The 22,627-nt window shown below is 41.3% G+C and overlaps 1 protein-coding gene across 1 annotated transcript in view; it reads right to left on the bottom strand.

Annotated features, from left to right (window-relative positions):
* The window catches only part of arhgap39 (Rho GTPase activating protein 39), a 119,622-nt gene that overhangs the window by 3,022 nt on the left and 93,973 nt on the right, over positions 1-22,627 (bottom strand). Inside the window, exons 3-8 of the mRNA XM_042512818.1 lie at positions 19,967-21,260; positions 12,761-12,925; positions 8,751-8,936; positions 7,619-7,832; positions 2,778-2,851; positions 799-998 (exon numbers count right to left, since the gene is read on the bottom strand). Coding sequence (XP_042368752.1) covers positions 799-998; positions 2,778-2,851; positions 7,619-7,832; positions 8,751-8,936; positions 12,761-12,925; positions 19,967-21,260 — 2,133 coding nt within the window. The remainder of the gene's footprint in view (positions 1-798; positions 999-2,777; positions 2,852-7,618; positions 7,833-8,750; positions 8,937-12,760; positions 12,926-19,966; positions 21,261-22,627) is intronic.

The raw sequence follows: 22,627 nt of genomic DNA, 5'->3' as shown, positions 1-22,627 counted from the left end.
TATACATTTCTTTATTTTTTGATAATTATCAGGCTAACTTCTACATTTTTTAAATTTGCAGGACTTATCTGATTGTTTTTTCCCCTGTGTTTTTTTTTAATAAACTTAATGATTTTGCTCAAATGTCAAAGGTTTAATGCTTGTGAAATGCTTCAGAACACAGCACGAGAAGACTGCTATCAGAGAGTTAAACTTAAGCCCCTCATCTTTCCATGTCAGTCTCCTCTTCTGCTGTATCTGGTTTCTGATGATAATATCAGTGTTGTGTTTGCCCCCCATTGGCATAAGACTCTTTCAGATTGAAACTTATGATTCCAAAGTTTTGTTAGTAATTTTGTGGACCTCTGGGGGCAGCAGATGAACCTTGAGGAGCTACTTTAGAGAAACAGTCATTTACAGCTGAGTCACACGAAGCGCGGGCTGAGAGCATTCATCATTCATTTGTCCTCCACATTATGTTTTCTGTAAATGTCTGGTGCTTGTGCACACAGTGTGAATGCAGCACAAAGGCAGATCTAGCCAGGAACAACCAGAACTATTGTATAGAAAGACAACTACAGAATGCAAACAGTCATTTCTTTTCATCATCATCAAATCATTGATATACCTTACAGTCAGCATGTGATCAAACAAATAAAAATGATACTAAACAATTAGTAAAATAAGTTTTCATATGGTTACTTTGCATGTGTGAACACTGACGTCTGATTTCAAAGACCTGCACTGTCTCCATCCTCTGCAGCCTTCTCTCCTCTCTGCTCTCTGCCCTCTGGCCCTGCCGCTCTCTGCTCTACTCACCTGAAGATACCTTCTGTCTGGTCTCCATTGAGACCCAGAACCTCCTCAGACAGTCGAGTCTGCACCCAGGGCAGCTGGCTGTCCGGGTACCGCTCCTTCTGCAGCGCCATCACTTCGTCCAGGGACGAGCCGAACATGGACGGACTGAAGATGGCGTTCCTGGCGTGCTTGATCTCCTCCAGACTGGGCTTCTGCAGACCCTGAACACACACACACACACACACACACACACACACACACAGGAGTCCTTGTTAATATAGAGGACAGTCAAATATTGAGACGTGAGTGAGAAAGACATGGCTCCATCCACAGGACCCTCGGCTCAGTGCTGTGCTGTCAGAGGTCAGCAGGTTAACACCACTCACACACTATGGAGTCCTAAAAGTGACAAATGACCTGTGTGTCAGTGACCTGCTGAGGTTCTGGCACTACATGCTACACAGGCTCTGAGCCAAGCTGCTGCCTGCCAACACACACACACACACACACACACACACACACTCGACACAAACATAGAATACAGTCACGTTACATTAAAATTCAAATCTAAACAAGCTTTACTGGCACGAATATTCAAGATAGAGTATTCATACATATTATATATTTTTATGAAGATTATTTTTGGCGCTTATGGAAATACACACACACACACACACACACACACACACACACACATATATATATTTCATTAGCCTCTGAATGAACAAAGGACCAGGTACAATACAAATATTTATACATATATTTACACATGTATTTTGTGTGTAATTATTTATTGGTATGTATTTTGGAACATATTGTTCACGTGATTGGTCACAACTCATCACAAACGTATCTAAGATGACAATGAAGAGCTGTGTTGCTCAAAACATCACTTCTACTTTGTGCATTCAGTAAGTGATAACCGGAGCTCTGCAGTGTGCCAGCCACTTTTTGCCTTGTCATAATGTTGCATGTTGGACTCGTCGGTGTCACACTCCAACAACTGAGGATTAATGGATATATGATCATGTTCCTTCTTTTAAAGGAAAAGTCTGGTGGTCTATATTTCTCAAACCAAACTCAAATCAGTAACCTACTGATCCTACAGACAAATACTGTGTGTGTAACAGACAGTGTGATATATCTGCCACTGAAAATAGTCCCCAAGAAAGGCACTATTTCTTCCTGTTTGAGAGACGTTTGGTAACACCTTTAGTAATGGGCTGTTTTTGGAAAAAATGAAACAATGTTTTTAAAAAAATGAAACAATGTATTTGTGAGCTGGTTAAAATGTGTGTCTTCACTAGGAGCCAGTGGGCTTTAGCCACAGATGAAGTCGAGAAGTCAGAATGTCTTGAGAGACAGACTAACACATTGTTGGTTTGCTTTTTTCATGCGATTTATTTACAAAAGAAATAAAAAATCTTCATGGAAGTTATGTCTACAACTCTAGAACCTACAACCTACTTGAAAACAGTTTTTGTTTTGATTAATTTACTAATATACTAATATTAATTTATTTTTGTTTTTAGTGATGGTATACCTATATGGCTGACAACTGGGGCTGGAGTGTTGGAGCCAATTAAGTATTTTTCTTTAGTTTAATTTATGCATTGTCACCCCCTGCTGGTTAAGATATTGGATAGATGGTGACAGGATACTGAACACCTGATAAGAGGAAGTGAGGCCTTCAGCCACTGGAACTTTAGAATTGGTTGATATACTGATTCTTACACACAATGACTGAAGCTCAATGCTGTTTTTTAGCTTAAGTTATAAAGGCAATTGTTCCTAGCATATTTTTGTTGCTATAAATGACACAAAAATGAGTTTCTTTGTTATAATGTGTGTCTGAACCTCCCCTCCATCTATGCTCTGGCTGGTGACTTGTCAAAGGAACTACAAGCCTCCGTAGCATGCAGCCTGTGCTTTGGGGAAAATGAGTTTTGTTGTTATCAGCAGAAACAACATGAGTACAGAGCAGACACAGAGCTGCTTACCTTCTTGGCACCAGTCAGAGCAGCTTTTGTCAGTTTCCTGTAGCAGTATTTAGCATAGCTGCTGATGGCCACTCCTGAGGAAACAGAGAAAACAAGACAGCCACTGTTAGAGGGTTTTTCTTGAATTTGGACAATATAGTATAGTATGATGTTTTTTCATAATTTTGGTGCCTGATTTTGGTCAACATATACTATGACGTTTTTCCATGATGTTGTTCAACACAGTATAGTATGTTGTTAATTCATGATTTTGGATGACATTATATACTCTATTAAAGACATTTTTCAGGATTTTGGACGACGTACTATAGTATGTTTTTTTCATGTTTTTCGACGACATGCTATAGGATGACAATTTTTCATTAGTTTGGTCGACATGCTATACTACGACATTTTTCATGATTGCACACATATACAAGTCAGGCAATTAGAATTTGTTAATAAGTGTAGGGTTAGAGGTGAGGTAGTCTGCACACTTCAACAGCGCAGCAGATGAGTGGAGTTGTTGACACAAGTTTTTTCCATGTAACAGATCACCACTTAATTTAAAGTTCTTTACCACTGAGCCTGTCACACTCAGAGTTAGGTTGCAAGTTACAGATTATAACTCAGAGTAACAGACACATTTGTGACTTCCTTTAGACTGACATTTGGCTAATTATTGCCTACTTAAAACACACACTTTATTGTCTTACTTGAGCAGATAAATATATTATTCCCAATAACTCATAGTAAGAGGTTCGCCTCAGTGTGAAAACAAGAGTAAATATGTTTTTGAGTTCATTCTTGAACGTGGCGACAGTACTGACAATATGATCTTAAAGTCAATAAACATTTTTCCCCTGCTAGTTGAGATTGTTTTATCAAATATGTAATTTGATATTTTGCTCTCATTTTAATAGGGTAAAATATCTTGAACATTTCATAACAGCAGAAATGACAGATGATGATGATGATATTCAGAGGCAGTGCCAGGTGATGTATGCTCAGGCAAACATTCTGTCATGTAAATTTGGTACGTGTTCAAATGAAGTGAAGATATCTTTTTTAGAGCATATTGTACACCACTTTATACTGCCCACTTGTGGTCTAAGTACAAAAAGACAACTTTACAGAGATTGCAGGTGGCTTATTATAACACCGTGAGAATATTACTCCAGAGACATGGGTCGTGTACTGCCAGTGAAATGTGTGTGGCTGCAGGAGTTAATACCCTCCAAGCTGTTTTAAGGAACCTCATGTATAAATTTATCTACCATCTTGGTGGCTCTGAGAATGAAATAATTGTAGCTCTATCTGACATAAAGTATAGCACAACACGTCACCAGCCTGTATGTGTATGTGATGTTTTGTCTTTTAAATTTTTTTATATGGACCCTGAGTCTGGAATAAAGGATTTATTGATTGATTGATTTTAATCCCTAAGAAATCAGTGTCAAAATTAACCCTTTGAAACCTGAGCAAACTGGTTGGATTTCTTTCAAAAACATGGAAAGAAGGCAATGAGCAACTTAGGGAGAAATGCCCCAAATATCGACAAGATATCAGTAAAGAGTGGAGAGAGAGAAAAAAACAAAAACAAAACAAAACAAAACAGGAAATGACCACAAAAAAGTGATAAAATAAAATAAAAATAATAAACAGAACTAAGAAAATTGAATAAGCTATACATTTTTTTTCTGGAACTTTATTATAATAATACTTTTCTGGAAATTTCCATGCACTTTTTGAATAATTTTCTTATTGTCTATTATTTAAACAAGGTTGTTTTTTCTTTGTCAGGTTATATTTTTTTGTCACCTTCTTGCAATTTTCAGGACACAATTGTTAAATGCCTTGTAAAAAATAAATGTGCTTAGGTTTCAAAGGTTTAATATACTGAGAAATACTAAGTATTTCTGATCAAATATAAATTGTTTCTATTATGCTTTTTTGTCATTGCTGAAATGCTATTTTCCTGTTTCACATGAACCTGTTTACATCAGGCGTGATCTCGCTCTCAGTGTGGCAACTATTGAGGAGAGTTCAGTGCTTCAATGAATAACCCTCACAACAACCCGTCCTCCTGAGTTTGTTTAAGCTCAAAACCGTTATTTAGTCCATGAAACAAGCTGAGTGAAGGAAACAAGAGTGGACAGGTCAGCTCCCTCCACCTGTGGGGGGCAGCAGAGCACTAAGACATGAAGGCAGAGAGCAGAAACAGGAACACTTATAAAATGCTCTGTGAGGCAGTTTATTAAAGACTGTCAGTGCTGATGTCTCTAACCGCGTCTCCTGCTCAGGGTCGGTGGTTGTGGGATGTAATTTTGCAGCTGCCTGTTGGCCTTCATGTTAAAATACTGAGCTTTCCATAGCAACTGATATTCTGCATGGGATTTGGGTTTACAGGTTATAGATTTTCTGTATAAAATAAGAGGAGTAACTGGTCTGAAGATGCATTTGTTGGATTGTATATCTGTATCAGTTTCTCTCTTATCTGATATTTCATCCTGGAGTTCCCCAAAGACTGTCCTGAGTGCAGGTCAGATCAATATCACCCCATTATAAACACCCCAACCAAAACGTTCACTGAGATTGCGGTACACTGAGAACTTTCATTGGATTAAAGAATAATCAGCAGCTGTGGTCAAGCAGCAACCTTTGTCATATAAGAGTGGTTGAGATTAAGCAGCTGAAAAGCCAAAACTGTCCAGATATCCTCTGCAAACTAAAACTGCCATTACCATACGCCCCCACGAACCAGCAGAGTTTCAGTCACAGTTAAAATTCCTCATAAGGCCATGACAGCTGACATGGCTTCAGATGTTGCTGCAGAGAAGTTACACGTTCTTAAACATGGATGCTTCACACACACTTCTTCCCCCCGCAGCACAGAAGATATCCACAATCAGCACAGTTTACAGATCAGAGTCACCAGTTCAGAACCTGACCAAATGTCTCCCCTTCTGTTGAACAACCAATGTCTATTCGGTGCACAATCAAGTTCAAGTGATTGTATGCCAAATTTGAAGAAAGTCCCTCGAGGTGTTCCTGAGATATCACACACAATGTCTCAATGACCTTGACCTTTGACATTTGAAATTTCATCAAGGCATTCTTAAGATATTGCATTCATGAAAATGAGACAGACAGAAGGACAGTCTGAAAACATCCTGGCTCCGACCACAGCTACTGCCAACATGGAGGCAATAAAAAGGCCCCCTTGTGTCATGTTAGTGGGACTGTGGGACATACTGTCCAGGGGCTGTCTCTAAGAAACATTTATCTGTGTGAGTTTTATCTGTGCAGTTCCCTGATTCCCATACAAGAATTGGAGAGAAAAATTGTCTAGAACAGATACTAGGTTGACTGTGTGGTAGATTGTTTTGTCAGCTGCTCATTCCAAGGTCAACAATGAACTCTGAACTTCAACTTTTAATCTAATATGGAAGGAAAGTCCTTTAAGTGCCGAAAAATGTGAATATCTCCATGACAGCAGGGAAAACTCCATCTGCTCATAGAGATCATATGACTGAAAGCTCCAGAACAGCTAGACAGAGTCCCTGCACTGGGATTGTCATCTTTAAAGGTTCTAATGTTTATTGCATCGCTCTATCCAAACACGATACAGCAAACAGTAGCCCTCATTTGCAAAAGAAAATATGTTTTGAATTTAATGTGACAAAACAAATTATATTACAATTACAATTATTGTATCAGCATAACAAGGGAAGGTTTTTAATGAGCATATCTGCAAGGTCACAAAATCTTCAAACTGAATGTATCTGCGAAATGTTCTCTGATAATATTTTTATTTGTTTTCCTAAAATATCTGCTTAAGGCAACTAAAGCAATGACAGCATTAACACTTTGATGGTTCTGTTAAGGAAAGTCAAAGCTTTCACGTTGGAGAGGATGGTGGTCTTGTTTAAGAAACTAAAAGAGATATTTTTATGATAATGTATGAACAATGGGAAATCAATGTAACAGTGTGACAGGTGTTTCTTGTAATGATAAACTCACAGAGAAAGATCAGCTGAATCTGCAGCTCCGCTCTGATTTACACAGCATCACAGTGAGGTTCAGCTCATTGTTCAGCTGCCTGGCACGCAACTTTACTGTTTGTTTCACTCTCTCTGCTCTCATAGGGTTGTTTTTGGATACAGCAGCAGCTGTTTTCAGCAAAGAGGCTCTGAAAATGCAGTGTACACCACCTGCTCAGCACCAAACAGCACACACACACTCTTACAGACTGGCAAACATCGTGAAGCATTTGGGAGATCTCTTCCAAAGAGATCAGAAATTAAACTGAAGAGAGCTGGACTTACTCGACAGTGCTCCAGGAACAAGACCACGCTTCTCCCCCACTGACTCAAATCACCTGCACCTCGCTGAGTTAACCACCTGTGCCTCATCAATACAATCACCTGCTGTGACGTATACATGCGTGTCTAAACCCTTTTTCCCTGTTCGTCCTGTCACGTCCCCTCCCCTTCAAAACCCTGTTCCTCTCCTCTTTTCTGTCTCAGCAGGGCTGCAAGTGGACCGGTCACCAGCACTGTTGCCTTCCATCAGATGTTCCTGGCTCTGAACCCAGGGGGGCTACACAGCACAGAGCTGATCGAGACATGTCCCCCACTCTGAGTCTCTATATACTGAGACTCTATATATGATTAATGACCATGGTATTTTATATATATATATATATATATATATACACTTATATATATTTTTTAAAAGATTATTTTTGTAACGTTTGCCTTTATTACAGATAGGACAGCTTAAAAGTGAAGGGGGAGAGAGAGAGGACAACAAGCAGTAAAGGGCCACAGGCTGTGTGTGTGTGTGTGTTGCTGCCTCACCCTTGGTGTCATTGAGAGGGTCCATGTGTCGGTAGATGTAGCCCTCCAGGTAGGTGTGAAAGCGCGGTGTGGGGGGGAAGAAGGCCAGGCAGATGGCCATCAGCTCCCAACCTCGCTCCAGGCTGTCGTAGCGGAAGTTCTCTGTGGTCTGACGACACAGCTGGATGTAGAGCTCATCACGCAGTCCCTGGTTACTCCAGCCCCGCACCACCACCTGAAAGGGACAGGCAGAGAGACAGGTTGGTAACGGTCTCTTTCTGAGAGAAAAGTCATGACTGCAGCTGTTGAGAGAACTTTATGGAGGCTGCAGTTTGTGCTGCTGGTGAAATGTACTGCGTTAGACGGAGAGGTGTTTCTATTATTTTGTCAAACTCATTAAAATCAAGTGTAGTGCAACTAACAGACATGTTAGTTAACTGCACTTTTTTTCTAATACTGCTGCTATTTTCCACAGAAAAAATGTGTTTATTAATATTTATGACGGGTTTGCATTGACCATTTATGGATAATTGTAGGAGTGAGGTGGGCAGAATGAGGCATGTTTATAGGCAAACACTTTCACGTTGATTGGGATTTATAAAAGGAAATTTTCCGACTTTCTGGCATGCAGATACTACAAGCTCTTGCTGGTCTTGTGCGAGCGCACATATGTGAACGTGGCTCCCACACCATAAGTTAAAGGCAACAACAAGGCTAAAAACATTACACCAGTGAAGTTTTTCGAAACAACTTGGCACGTCGGGGCTTTAGGACACTTGGATTACTTCAGAAGAGCAGTATGGAGACATTTTATGATTTTATTATGTATTTTTAGAACATCCGAATCCTGGTCACCATTTGTTTCAGTTGTTTAAAAGATGAGTGCAACAAGTTATTTTCTTGGTGAACCTCCAACAGTGTTTTGTGGACTATAAAACTTCACTTGGCTTTCCGTCGGCATAAGGGTGAGTAGATAATGACTGAATGTTTTTTGAGTGAACTAACTATTGAAAAGAAGAACCCCTTGAGAGGGATATCAAAGTGAGATATAAAGAAATTAGTGTGAATAATTGCTCTGTGCAAGGTCAAATGAGTGTAAGGAAGAGCTCCAGTTTGGACCCTGAGCTGTGGCAGAAGAGTGGTTCAGGCTGACCTCCAGAGCCACAGAGAGGGAGTCGGCTTTGGAGCGACGGTCTCCCATGAAGGTCTGAATGAGCTTGAAGATGTCCACTGCTTCCTTCTTGACGGTGCGGTCTGAGGTCACAATCATGGGCTTCTTGATGGGCTCACTGCTCCAGGCCAGCATGTTGGCAATGGACACTTTCCTTCTAAACAGACCCTGAAGAAACAAGCAAGAGATGGAGAGAGACACAAGAGAAGAGAAACAGAGAGGGTTAGAGGAGAGGCAGAGAAACAAGGAAAGATAGTCAATATGTTTACATAATGTTAGAAAAGGTCAATCACTGTGCCAGACCGACTAAAACTGGACTTTTAAAATACATGTAAACATGTTAGTGGGGGTGTCTGGTGGCTCAGTGGATAGAGCAGGAACCCCATGTATAGAGGCTGTGTCCTCACTGCAGCGGCCCCAGGTTCAACTCCAGCCTCGGCCCTTTGTTGCATGTCATTCCCTCTCTCTCTCCCCATTTCACACTTGTGCTGTCCTATCAATTAAAGGCAAAAACACCCAAAAAAATATCTTTAAAAAAAACATGTTAGTGTGACTGAAATCTAACTAAATCGAATTTCTCAAAGTTGGACTAACACACCCAAATAATTCTGAAACAGACGTTCCTTGCATGCTGCTAAGTCACCATGCCGGCCTCCCTTGGTGGTGAGGGATAGGGACTGTGTAAGTTTGTGTTTTTGATTTTGGCTTAGGTAAGTGACATACAACTTCCAATGGCTATTTATTTTAAATTAAAAAAAGTCACACCCCAGTCACCCCCCTCCTTTGATAAATAAAGTCCCACAACATCAGGGCAAAAAGGAAAAAAATATAGTGTACACTTAAACATCAGTTTGTTTCATGTTTTTGATATAACATATTCAAATCCCTCAAATCCCAGTCATACTACACGTTTTTTCATGATTTTGGACTATATTCTATATACTGTGACATTTTTGTGATAATTTTGGACGACATGCTATCATATAACATTTTTTTCATGGTTTTGTATAGTATAATTTTTTAAGTGAATTAAACTAATCAATGAAGACAGAGGTTGTTCAGCGCTGTTTGATTATATGTGCATGACGCAGCATTTTTTCTTTTTTTTGAATTGTAAATAAACAGTCATGATTGTGCATATCTCCACCTACTGTGGTGGAGTTGGACATATTCTGTCAATAAAAAAAAGTATCCCCCATTGCTTAAATACTGGGACGGGACAGTATTCCAATAACATGGCCTAATCAAGCTATCAATGTAGCTCTACTTAACTGTGCATGTCAACACACTGACTGCAGTTACAGCTTTTATCATGCTCATAAAACACTGATAACTGCACAGTAGCAGTATACAGTATAAGGTGTGCACAATGAGATGTTAAAGCAAAGGGACGCTTGACATCAATATCATATCCAGAACTCAAAGTGAACTGAAATCCTTTCAGTCCCAGGCCAAAGCATACTACCACTATTACTACTTTCATTCATCTGTGAAGACTTTATATGTGTAGAATTCGGGTTAATCAAAAGGTAAGTGGACCTGCACTTGTAATGTCTTCTAATCTTCCCAACACTTACAGTGTTTTTACACTACACATCACATTCGCCCATTCACACACACATTCATACATTGGGGACCGAGGCTACTGTACATGGTGTCACTTTCTCTGGGCGCATTAAACCTTTTTATTTGGCTGCTGGACTTTAAAATTCACCTGCCCTGGGTAAGAATCGAAGCCATATTTCTTGGCCATCCTTGGTATTGGTATTGAGACAGTTAAACCACCACACCACCAGCACCCTGCACATGGAGACCGTTTCTACGAGCGTATTTAACCATTTCATTTAGCTACTGGGCTTTAAAAGCCACCTGCCCTGGATAAGAATTGAACTACATGCTTGTCTCATGAAATCACAAAAAAGTCATAGTATAGTATGTCATTAAAATACAACAAATCATAGTACAGTATGTCACAAAATGCAAAAAAATATAGTATAGTATGTCATGAAAATCTAAAAAGAGTCATAGTGTAATATGTCATTAAAATGCAAATAATAAGTCATAACAGAATGTCAATAAATGCATAGTATAGTATGTCATAAAATTTTCAAAAAGAATTGTGGTATGTCATTAAAATGCAAAAAAGTCAGTGTAGTATGTCAATAATATTGTATAGTATGTCAATAGTATATACTGTATAGTATATAGTATATGTATTATATGTATGTTATAGTATATGTCTTAAAATGAAAGTGGTCATAGCATAGTATGTCACTGAAATGAAGAGTCATAGTATAATATGTCATAAAAATGCAAAAAAAGGTCATATGTAATTAAAATGCAAAAAAAGCCATTATATAATGTCATTAAAATGAAATAAAGTCAAAGTTTAGTATGTCATAGAAATGCAATAAAGTCATAGTATATTATGTCATTTAAATGGAAATAGTCATAGTACAGTATGTCATAAAAATGCAAAAAAAGTCATAGTATAGTATGTCATAACAAACAGGAAAAAAGTCATATTATGGTATGTCAAAAAATGAGTGAACACACTTCTGAAAACATTTGAGCAGAGATATATGCAACTCAGAAACAGAATCTTGGTTCATATTTGATTTGATTAGTTTTACTGTTAGATCTCAGTTTTTTGGCCTGGTACCCACTTTCTGTTCACAAACTCTTGATATAACTGCTAAACAGGGCACTAAAATCCATCTCTGAAAACATTTTAGGAGAGAAACAGGCAGTGCAAAAGACCCAAGAGCTGGTAAAAAATGTCCCAGAAGACAGGTTTTGTCATCTGGGACATTTTCAAATCCGGTGGAGTTTTGCTGGTTAGATGTGGGGAGGTTTACTGCAGTTCATATACACATTTTACAAGATTGTTTTGATACAAAGGTGGTTAAAAAATCATCAAAGCATTCCTTTAAATCTCATCTGGATTTTATGGGGCCTAACATTAAAATCTCAGATCACAGAAGACAATGACAGACAGATACGGGACACCACACAGAAGAAACAGATAGCAATTTACTGTGTGAAACACTTTCACTATCCTTTGTTTTTCTTTTGAATAATTCAATTTGAAGCCTTCAAATTCTTTCATACACACCAAATACAATATTACCAAACAAATAAACTGAAATAATCATTATGTTGAGCTGTAATACTAATAGCAAGATGCTCTTTAAAATTCTATTCTAGTTATTCATTAAAAAAAACACTACACATGCACACATGTTGTGAAATGGACAAAGACGCAGACACTTCTGAGAGAAGTGAAAGATCAGTTTGGTTGGATATTATTTGGAGTGAGTTTCAATAGCAGATGTGGACTGTGCTCAAAATAACCAGAATACTTATGAACCTACTGGACCCCTCTGGGCTGGACTTTGTCTACTAATTAAGGTTCCCAGAGCTTACTATGACCTGGCTGTAGTAAGGGGGTTGTGGTGTATGTTGGGATGAAAAACATGGTTCTATATGAATTTTATATACAAATACAAATTCTCAGATCAGAGCTTTTTTTCCAAAAACAAAACAGTTTTTTTAAGTTTCTGAAGTTTCTTGTGGCCAGAAACAATATGAATCTTGTGTTGAGAGTTTTAGTTGAGCTGCTGTTTCAAAGGTCAAGAATGAGCCTTCAGCTCAGCTCCTGTGTTATTTATTGAGAAGCTAAACCTGATTAGTGATCAGCTGATCACAGAAACAATATATATTTAGCAGGTTTTACCACTAACAGTGTGTCCCCAGTATGACATCAGCAGCCATTTTTAACAGATCAGTTCATAGTATGTGACATATGAGCTGAAATGTTGAAACTCTGACAAAGCTGAAAGGACATCAGCATGTCTTTGACTGCTGTGCATTTTCAAATGAGAACTATTTCAAGACATTCCACAATATTGTTGAGACAACTTTATAAATAGTGAAGACAGAAATAGCAACAAAAGCCCACCACAGTCACACCCACACATCCTGCTGTCTACCTGTGTGTGTTTGTTGAAGTGCTTGGATGCCCAGTTCTCGATGTCGGTCTCCGAGGAGGGCTTTCTCAGGGTGAACTCTGGGAAAATGCCACAGCTGGCGCTCGGCATCATATTCCTGGCATTTCGACTAGCCTCAAACTGGGCACAGGCTCCGAGGTCCTCCGACTGATAGGTGAAGACACAGAGTAGAGAGGAGGACAGACAGAGGGGGAGAGAGGAAACGGACAGTGTCAGTCATGTCTGAGCTGCGGCTGCAGAACATTAGAGAGGATTGAGAGCTGAAAGTTCCTCCAGCGCTCAGAGGGAGCTGACTGAGATTAATACTGACGTGTTAATACGTCAATATGCACAAGGTTACTGCAGTGCAACAAAGAGTCCATTTATTCCTCAGTGTGTTGATTGAAATAATCTAACTGCTGTGGATCAAAAAAAACATGATGCAAGAGAAGTTCTTCAGAGAGAGACGTGAACCTGACAGCTTCAGGAGCCTTTCATGGTATCCTCCTACTTACAGCAGCTGCTAGACAGACAGTCGACTGTATGGAAGACAGTTAACATGAAGGAAGTACTTTATACTGTAGTACTGTAATATAATGTTGCCATGGAGACATGTGAGAACTGTTATTTTAGAGTGCATTGTGTTGTATTTTGGTGACTCAAAATTATTGAAAAAAGTTTTTACCCTTGCAGGTGGTATTTCAGGTGTTTGGAAAAAGACATATTTTTCAAAACTGCAATGGAAACACTTTTCAGTCTTTTCTAGGTCACATGATGCTATAGCTATGTGCTTGTCAGTAGGAACTGGCTCCCCCATGATGCAGCAGGAGCTACAAGAGCTGTTACTGCATCACATAACTCTTGAAAAGTTGAGCAGATCATCCAGAAGTTTTGAATCCAGAATTCCTCTGTGAAATCGTGAACTATCACCTCCCAGAAATCCCTCATACGTGGCTGCTCCCATGTATAAGGGGCTCGCCTTTCCATTATGGCTTCATAACACACCTATGTGGCCTTGGATTGGAAATAATGATGGCTAGTGCAGTGGCTGCAACAGAAATAAAGCTGCTCATGTTTTGAATGCATCTTGGAATGTTACCACCAGAGAAAAAATAAAATAAAATTTCCCAAAGACACTGAAGGTAGTTCTCATCAGCCTGATGTTTGTTCAAGTGATTTTATGATAAGTTTGGTTTTAATGAGTTATTCAAATCTACAAAAAAACGATTTTCTGCCATGACTGACAGCTGTGACAGCCAATCCATGTGCCCACGTTCAACAAAGGAGTTTTGGAGGGAACTCTCCCACCACAGATATCGCTACAGCGCAGCTCTCAATTACATCACCAGCACAAGATGGCAGCGACCGCATCCAGCATTTTTAAAATTCAATTTAGCATAGTGGGGATTAGTGGGGGCGCGTTGTCCATCTTATATACAGTTTATGTCACTGCCCGTTTAGCACTAGTTTACAGTTTACATCGATTACATAAATAATATGTGTACATGCCCTAATATGTGTGTATGTGTGACTGTCCAAGACCACTAAAGCTCCGCAGCAGCAGTCTCTTGATAAATAGAGAGAAAGAGAGGCTGAGCGAATCAAAATGCTGCACGCAACTCTACAATGAAATGAGATTTTACCTGTTTAAACACATAAAATTGGTGCTAAAGTTGCAGTTATTGGACAAAAATTGAAAGGTTGCACAAAATGGATTTGCATGAACTTTTGTGATTGCAAATCCATTACAAAATCCTGGAGGGACTGAAGATGGAATATTTTATATAACCACTAGTAGTTATTTAAAAATGACTTAATTTTAAATAATAATAATTATTATTATTTAAAGTTGTTTTTTTTTAAATAACTCCTAGTAGTTATAAAAAAAAAAAATACTTCATTTTCAGCCAAAGGAATAGTTCAACATTTTCAGAAATAGGCTTGTTTGATTTTTTTCCAACATTAGATGAGGAGTTGGATTCCAGTCTGCCCAGTCTATCAGTGCTAGAGCCATAATGTGGTTATCCTAGCTTGGCATAGCAGGTTAAAAACAGCTAGCCTGACTCTGTCCAGATTTCAAAACTACACCTACCAGCATCTCTAAAGCTCTATCATTAACATGCTGTATCTGGTTTGTTTTTTCGCCATACTCAAAGGGAAATGTCTGCTTGTGGTTTCAGTGGGAGTTATCTGCTGCAACTGTTACTTGATGAACAGCAGTTCATCCATCCACCTTTTATATCTGTGCAGTGTCTCCTACAGTGTGGGATGGCAGATGTGTAACCTAGCAACATCTGATAACAAGACTTCAGAAAGCTCCACACAGTCACTGCATAAAACAGCTAGAAATAAATTGTTGTTTTTATATGTCTGTTTGTATACAGGTTGGATAAGCAAGATATACCATGATAATGAGTGGTCCTCAGAGGTGTGGGTAGGTGTATTTTTTAATGTATTTTATTGATTTTTTTTTTTTACTTTGGACAGCGATGAGCTTACTGTTTCCTCAGCTCCCAGTTTTTATGCTAAGCTGTGGCCAAGCCCATTCTGACTCCAGATGTGTCCTCAACACAGACATGAGACTGATATCAGTCTGAACTCTCTCAGAAAGAAAGTGAATAAACATGTTTTTTTTTTTAAAAAAAACCCAAAAAACACAAAATATTGAACAGATACAATGCTGCATTCACTTGTTGTTCAATGTCTTTGAGATTTCTGTGGGATAAAGGTTCATTCAGATTTTGTTTGTGGTTGACAACTATAGCTTCCATAATGGTGGCTGCAATTTACATAACAACTAGTCCAGTATCCTCAGTTCTTCTCTGCTGCTGAATAAAATGCCTTTCTTTCTCTTCCTTCAAAGGTGGATTGTGCTCAGCAGATTTATTCCTTCACGCTCTCAGCTTTAGACTGAAGTGTTGCATTGCTGAATTTAAAGAGAAAAGAAGCGAGAAAAAAAAATGTAGGGAGTAGACAGACAGAGAGGAGCAACAGCCTTTTCTCCTCTAGGCTAAGTGCTTCCCAGCCCTCTTATGTCCTTGGGGCCTCTGAGAGCTCAGATAAATGCACATCATACTAACCAGTGCTTATGTGTTCATTTCATGTCTGTGTCTTTACATCACATGAGAACAACGCTGAACATCCATCTGTTTGGATGTAATGCTGCATTCATGTGATGTTGTAAGTCCGAGTTTCCGAGTTGGGAAGTCATTCTTCCGACTTTGTTGTGTTCATGTGCTTAGAGGTCGTAAACAACATGGAAGATTAAGAAGATGAGTTGCATTTCAGTGTGTTTAAGTGTTTAAACAAGAGGCTGATAGCTGTTTCCAGTTTATTTATATTCTTACATATTAGTTATTTTTAAAATATATTTTATTAATTTGAATATATTTGTATATATTATATTGGTATCAATTTTTATATTTTATCTAGTTAACTGTACATGGACAGTGTTAACATTAATACCATGTTAAACTTAGCGTGATTAAAAATTAATATTTAACACATGAATTCATTTGAAAGTTTCTTCCCATTGACCAAACATTGACTTTTGCCCGCCATGTTTATGCATGCCCTGAAACATCACCAATTTCCCCACTCATAATTACAACCTCGGAGGGTCGTTCATGTGTTTGTAACTCTCACATGAACTCACAGTAACCGATCATCACATCCCACATTTCTGGCACATTAACACACACATTTTCTTTCTGGTTCAGTTAGTGACTTACAGTGTAACATGACTGCATCTTCAGAGTAAACCCTTTAACTCTAATGAAGGCATATTCCAGTGTTCCTTTGGTGACCTACACAGAGACTCATCTCATTCCCATGTTCCCATGATAGAAAGGCTCATACCAACAGTTAAAGCTGTTAAAGTGTGGACAGGTGAAGCTACAGAAGCTCTACAGGAATGTTTTGAGCACACAGATGTTCAAAGATGCTGCCACTCAAGACAACAAGATCAATCGATCAAAATATGCATCTTCTGTGACATCATATATCAGCAAATGTGTTGATGACGTGGTGATCACAAAGACGGTGAGATCATTCTCCAACCAGAAAGCCTGGATAAATAGGGAGGTGAAGGCTCTTCTCAGAGCTTAAAAAAGCTGCCTTTCAGTCAGGGGACAAGGAGGCATACATCATAGTCAGAGCAAAACTGAGAGCTGGCATCAAGGAGGTTAAGAGGAGACATCAGCAGAGACTGGAGAGAGACCTCAGCAGCATCACCACCAAAGATATGTGGCAGGCGATTGAAAATGTCACAGGCTCCAGAAGCAGGAGCGCCCCCATCATGTGTGAGGCCAAGATGCCGGACGAGCTGAAAACACATTTTACGCTCGCTTCGACCTCCTTAATCAAGACTCAGCTGTGAAGTCTACTCCACCGCCAGAGGACCGGCCACTCTCAGTGAGCACAGCAGATGTGAGACAACTTCTGCTGAGAGTGAATTCCACAGGCCCAGACAACATTCCAGGATGCATACTAAAAACTTGTGCCGATCAGCTTGTTAATGTTTTAACTGACATTTTTAACATCTCACTCACACAAGAGACTGTTCCCTCCTGCCTCAAGACAGTCATCATCGTTCCTGTGGCTCTTACCCCCATCCTGATGAAGTGCTGGAGAAATTGGTTCTCCAGCACATCAAAGACAACATCCCTGCCAGCCTTGATCCTCACCAGTATGCTTTCAGAACCAACAGATCCACAGAGGATGCCATATCTACTGCTCTTCACTCAGTCTTCACTCACTTGGAGAATAACAACAGCTACATCAGGATGCTGTTTGTTGACTTCAGGTCAGCATTCAACACAATCTCTCCCAAAAAGCTGATTGGAAAACTTAACACTCTGTGCTTTAGTACAACACTCTGCAACTGGATACTGGACTTCCTTACATGCAGACCCCAGAGAGTTAGGATTGGCAGTCTCACCTCCTCTACATTAGTGCTCGACACTAGATTCCCCCAGGGCTGTGTGCTCAGCCCCCTCCTGTTCACACTGTACACCCATGACTGCACTCCCAGACATCAGGAGAACTCTATTGTGAAGTATGCGGACGACACCACCATCATTGGCCGTATTACAAACAACGATGAGAGTTCATACAAAATCGACAATCATCAAAAAATCGACAATCTTGCTGAGTGGTGCACAGAGAACAACCTACAGCTCAATGTCAGTAAAAACCGAGGAGCTGATTGTTGATTTTAGAAAGAAGGAGGCAAAGACACACACCCCTGTCTACATCAGTTGAGCTGAGGTGGAGCAGGTGAACAGCTATAGGTTCCTTGGAATTATTATCACTGAGGACCTATCTTCGTCATCACACATCACCACCCAAAAACCCACCAAAAAGCACAGAAAAGGCTCTACTTCCTACGGGAACTTAGGAAGGCTAAATTCCAGAGCAAGATCCTGGTTAACTTCTACAGAGGAGCAATATAAAGCATACTGACTGGAACATCACCAACTGGCATGGTTTATGCACGGCCCAGGACAGGAAGGCTCTACAGCAAGTAATTAAAGCTGCCTAGAACATCACTGGTTCCCCTCTACAGAGCATCAGTGACCTCAGTGAAGTGAGGTGTCTGCACAGAGAATATGAAAGACAGCTGCCACCCCAGCCACAGTCTGTTCATCCTGCTGCCAACTGGACAAAGATACAGAAGTATCCACTGCAGAACCACCAGACTACAGAGCAGCTTCTTTCCCCAGGCTGTGAGACTCCTCAACTCCTACTTCGATGCCAAACAGATGTAGCAGGATTTAGGGTCACCTTAAATTTAATTTCTTCTATAACTAAGTTTAAGAAAAATAACAATAAAGTTACCTTGTACCTTGTGTTAAAGAGATGCATTGTAATGCTCAGCATGCACCACCAGAGGTAAGTGTCTATTGATGGAACAGGCAGCTTAAATGAGAAAGATGGTGGCTGCCAGTAGTGGGGAGAATATTGCAGGACTAAAAAAAAACAAAAAAAAAAAAACTTTTCTTTGGGAGTATTACCACACATAACTTCAACCTGAGGACTTCTTCCAACTACAAAAGGAGTTTATTAGCCACATGATTTATTCAACACATCATCTCCATTCAGCCCACTGGTTTGTCAGAATTTGCTGCTGCAACAGATGCCCTCAGGTCCTCTAGCAGGAAGAACACTTATTTCCAAAATATTCATTATTCTATGGGCCATAAGTATTTAAATCCAGCAAGACTAGCTCCAGAAGGCCAATTACATCAAGAAACATGCTACAACGACCTCTAGCATAAGCAACCCAGCTTTTACTCTTTTTTTTGTACACATATACCATCATATACTGCACACCCCAGTGTAATTTGAGGAAGATAAAAAAGAAAAAAAAAAATACCACCCAAGCCGAGGTCTGAGCATCTACATTTCTCTGACAATTAGGCCCCTCCATTGGCTGGTGCAGATCATGTGATATATAAAAGTATAGTGAAACATTTCCAGTGCTGGCTGTATTGTGTCATGATGCGCATGCTTTAAATTGTCCCAGGATGTTTTACCTAACTAGAGCTAAACTCTCCAGAGGAAGATGCAGCTTTTGCTAATCGAGGATTTCTTTCTTCACTGGTGTGGGCTGGAGGATGGCAGGTAATTAGAACATAGTTAGGCAGGTTCAATAACCACATTTGCACATCATATGTCTTACTATCTAGGTGTGTGTATATATGTGCGTGTGTGCGCGTGTGTGACGGCTGCAGTTCCAGGTAAGACTTCCGCTCTGTGGCTCTGTAATTGATCAGCTGCTCTCATTTATAATTCAGATTATACTGCAGCCACAACAGCTCTGCACAACATCTGAAAATCATTTAACACACCCCACACCTGGCTCCATACCTTCATGTCCTCAAATAACACCACAGTGTTCTAGAATTCACATCTGCTTTTCACTTTGTGAAAAACTAAAATTATAGCGAACCATTTTTTGATCAAATGTTGAAAAAAGTCTGTCCATCATTTCTATCTGTTGTAATAACAATTTAGTCATCCAAATAATTTAGATCTGGGAACATGGTGACATCACTCCAACAAAGCTGGGGCAAGAAACACAACGGTCAGACAGCTCGTAAACTGACAGAACTATTGACCAAACTATGACAATAAGACCAAAGTTGTGATAAACTGAAATTATCCTCTCCTGTTAACTGTGGACAGACTCCCAGCATGCAGCAGTACCTGTGAGGGGTGGAGGTAAGGCTCTGGGGAGGCCAGGTTGGTCTGGACAGAGAGGCTCTTCTCCAGCAGGGCCTGAGGGAAGCCCAGCCGATCGAAGGTGCTGCGTTTCCAGTGGTGTCCGTCGCTCTGCGCCAGCGCCTCGTCCTCACTGAACGCCCTCACCACTGGCCCCGGTAACGGCAGAGGCACTGCCCCGTCACTCTCATAACCGTCTTTGGAGCCACCGCCCTGGGCCGCCCCCCCACCCTGCCCAGAGTCCCAACTGCTCCTCTGTTTCATCACCTGCTGGGCCTCCCACGCCAGCCGGGCCTGGGCCAGCATGGCCTCGGACGCTGTGCCTGCCAGCTCTCCTTCCGGGCCCCCGCAGCGTGCCAGTTCCTGGGGGAGGGACGGCTTGCGGCTCTTCCGTTTGCGGTTACCTCCAGGAGAGAACGCTCCGGGACCACCTGTGGAGGAGGAGGAGAGGGAGTGGGTCTGACTGGATGTCCAGGATATGGAGTCCTCATAAAGCAGCCTCTGGCCTCCCTCTCCCCCCTCCCCACTGTAGTCCAGCAGTAGGCGGGGGTCTCTAATCAGAGACTGGCTGTGCTGCAGAGTATAGGACCCCCCATATGAGCCACCATAGCCCCCCGTGGTGCCATAACGCAGCAGGCGGTCGGCTGTCTTGAAGCGCGGGCTGGAAGATGACTGCTCCACATACACCAGCTGCTTGACGTACTCCTTCCCCACAGGACTGTACTCCAGACTCTGGGTCTTCTCTGGACACTTTTGCCGGGTCAGCACCAGCTGGCCGTAGGGCGACTGGCCTTGCTTGGGGGAGTGATAGAGGGGGGCCGAAGATTTGCGAGCAGGTGACTTGCCAGTGCCGTAGAAGGAGGAGGAGTCTGAGAGGTGCATGTCAGTGGGAGGCTCCTCATAGATGGGAGGGGATTGGTACTCTGAAGGCGGCTCCTCGTAAAGTGGGGGTTCGTAGGCGTAGCGGGGTGAGGGAGGCTGGGAGTCGGCTGAGGAGCGGCGGTGAGTGCCGGTGCCGCCCAGCTCAGCCCGCTTCAAGAAGGGGGACTGACGGCGGTCCCCATAGAGAACAGGGGAGCCCTCGGGTTCTGGAGGCGGGTTTCCTCCAGAGGAGCGGCGGGTTCGTGAGGTGGTGCCTCCTCCAGAGGGAGGACCAGGGGTGGGGGGATCGCAGGGGGAGTAACCATTTCCCTGGTGGGCCAAAAAGCTGGGCTCCCTGTCTGTCACCTTGATCAGCATCCGCTCCTTCGTACCAGTGTTCCACCTGAAGGGAGACGTCCTGAGAGGAGAGGAGAGGAGAGGAGAGGAGAGGAGAGAGGAGAGGAGAGGAGAGGAGGGGAGAGGAGACATTAGATTTAATGAAGGGTCAGGCAGCAGACTGATAAAGAGCTGTCGGTCACATTCACACCTCAGGGCCCAGTAATAATTTGAAGAAGCTGTTTTATTATCTAATCTTTCTTTCCAATTACAATTCATTCATTTATTTAACCTTTATTTAAGCAGGTTGGTCCCACTGAGATTAAGAATCTCTTTTTCAAGGGAGACCTGGCCAAGACAGTCAGCAGTAAAAACACAAAGTTGCAGACAGAGACACAAAGGGAGAAAGAATACAAATTACAAGCACTTAAATTAGCATTAAAAGAGAACTTTCTGGTGGTCAGTTGTACAACCAGGCAGGCTACAAACATCCTCATCCTATAGAATCTGCTTTGCAGTCTTTCATTTCAGATTTAAAAACATTTAATGACTCCAGCTCTTTGAGTTTCAAGTCATTCTGCAACAAATTCCAGGCTGAGTGTGCAGAATACCCAAAAGGCCTTTTCCCGATTTCTGTCTGAGCATTTTGGCACAGAAAGAGGTCCTGAGAACGCAACGAATTCTGTCTGGTACTTTTCTGTGTGATAAAAACAGAGATATTGTCTGAGCAGACCAAGAATTGCCTTATATATAAAGGTGGACCAATGGAAGAGCCTACGGGTCTCCAGAGCAGGCCGTCCTACCCGAGAGTACAACTCACAGTGGTGAGTCAGAGCTTTACAGTTTGTAATCAACCTGACAGACGGTTGGTGAGCTGTATCAATCATATGGAGACACTGACCAGAGGCGTGAACATACCAAAGACCACCACACACAGATGAAAAAATTGCAGCAACTCAGGGACAACAACAGGGACTCACATGCACGTGCAAAGTCTACCACACCAATGCACAGAGAAAACAACAAATTCAATCAGTGATTCCTCTCAGGGAGAGGGCCCTCACATTCTGCTTGTTTCACAGACAACAGGAAGGAGGAGAGAGAGCACTGTGGGATGAGAAACAACAAGTGAACTGGGCGACAGGGAGGGAAGTGTGACATCGATTGCGGCATTGGCCAACCTCCGTTTCCAAATACTTCCACACACTGATCCCCAGGGCCACAGCTCAATAGTGGCAGTGTGAGTGTGAGTGTGTGTGTGCATGTGGGGACTAATGTGCATGTGTTTGAGAGGGAGGGAAACAAAGAGGGCAAGATTAAGCATCACAGGGCTGTGCTGGCATCTATCACAGCATGCTCAACACTCACACCTCTAACCCACTTTTTCCTCTTTCCTCCTCAGCCCATCAGCTTCTCAGGCTCCTCTTCCTCCATCATAGGTCTGTCTAT

Source organism: Plectropomus leopardus, chromosome 3 (genome assembly GCF_008729295.1).
Source record: "Plectropomus leopardus isolate mb chromosome 3, YSFRI_Pleo_2.0, whole genome shotgun sequence".
NCBI lineage: Eukaryota > Metazoa > Chordata > Actinopteri > Perciformes > Serranidae > Plectropomus > Plectropomus leopardus.
This window is presented reverse-complemented; position numbering and strand designations above follow the sequence as displayed.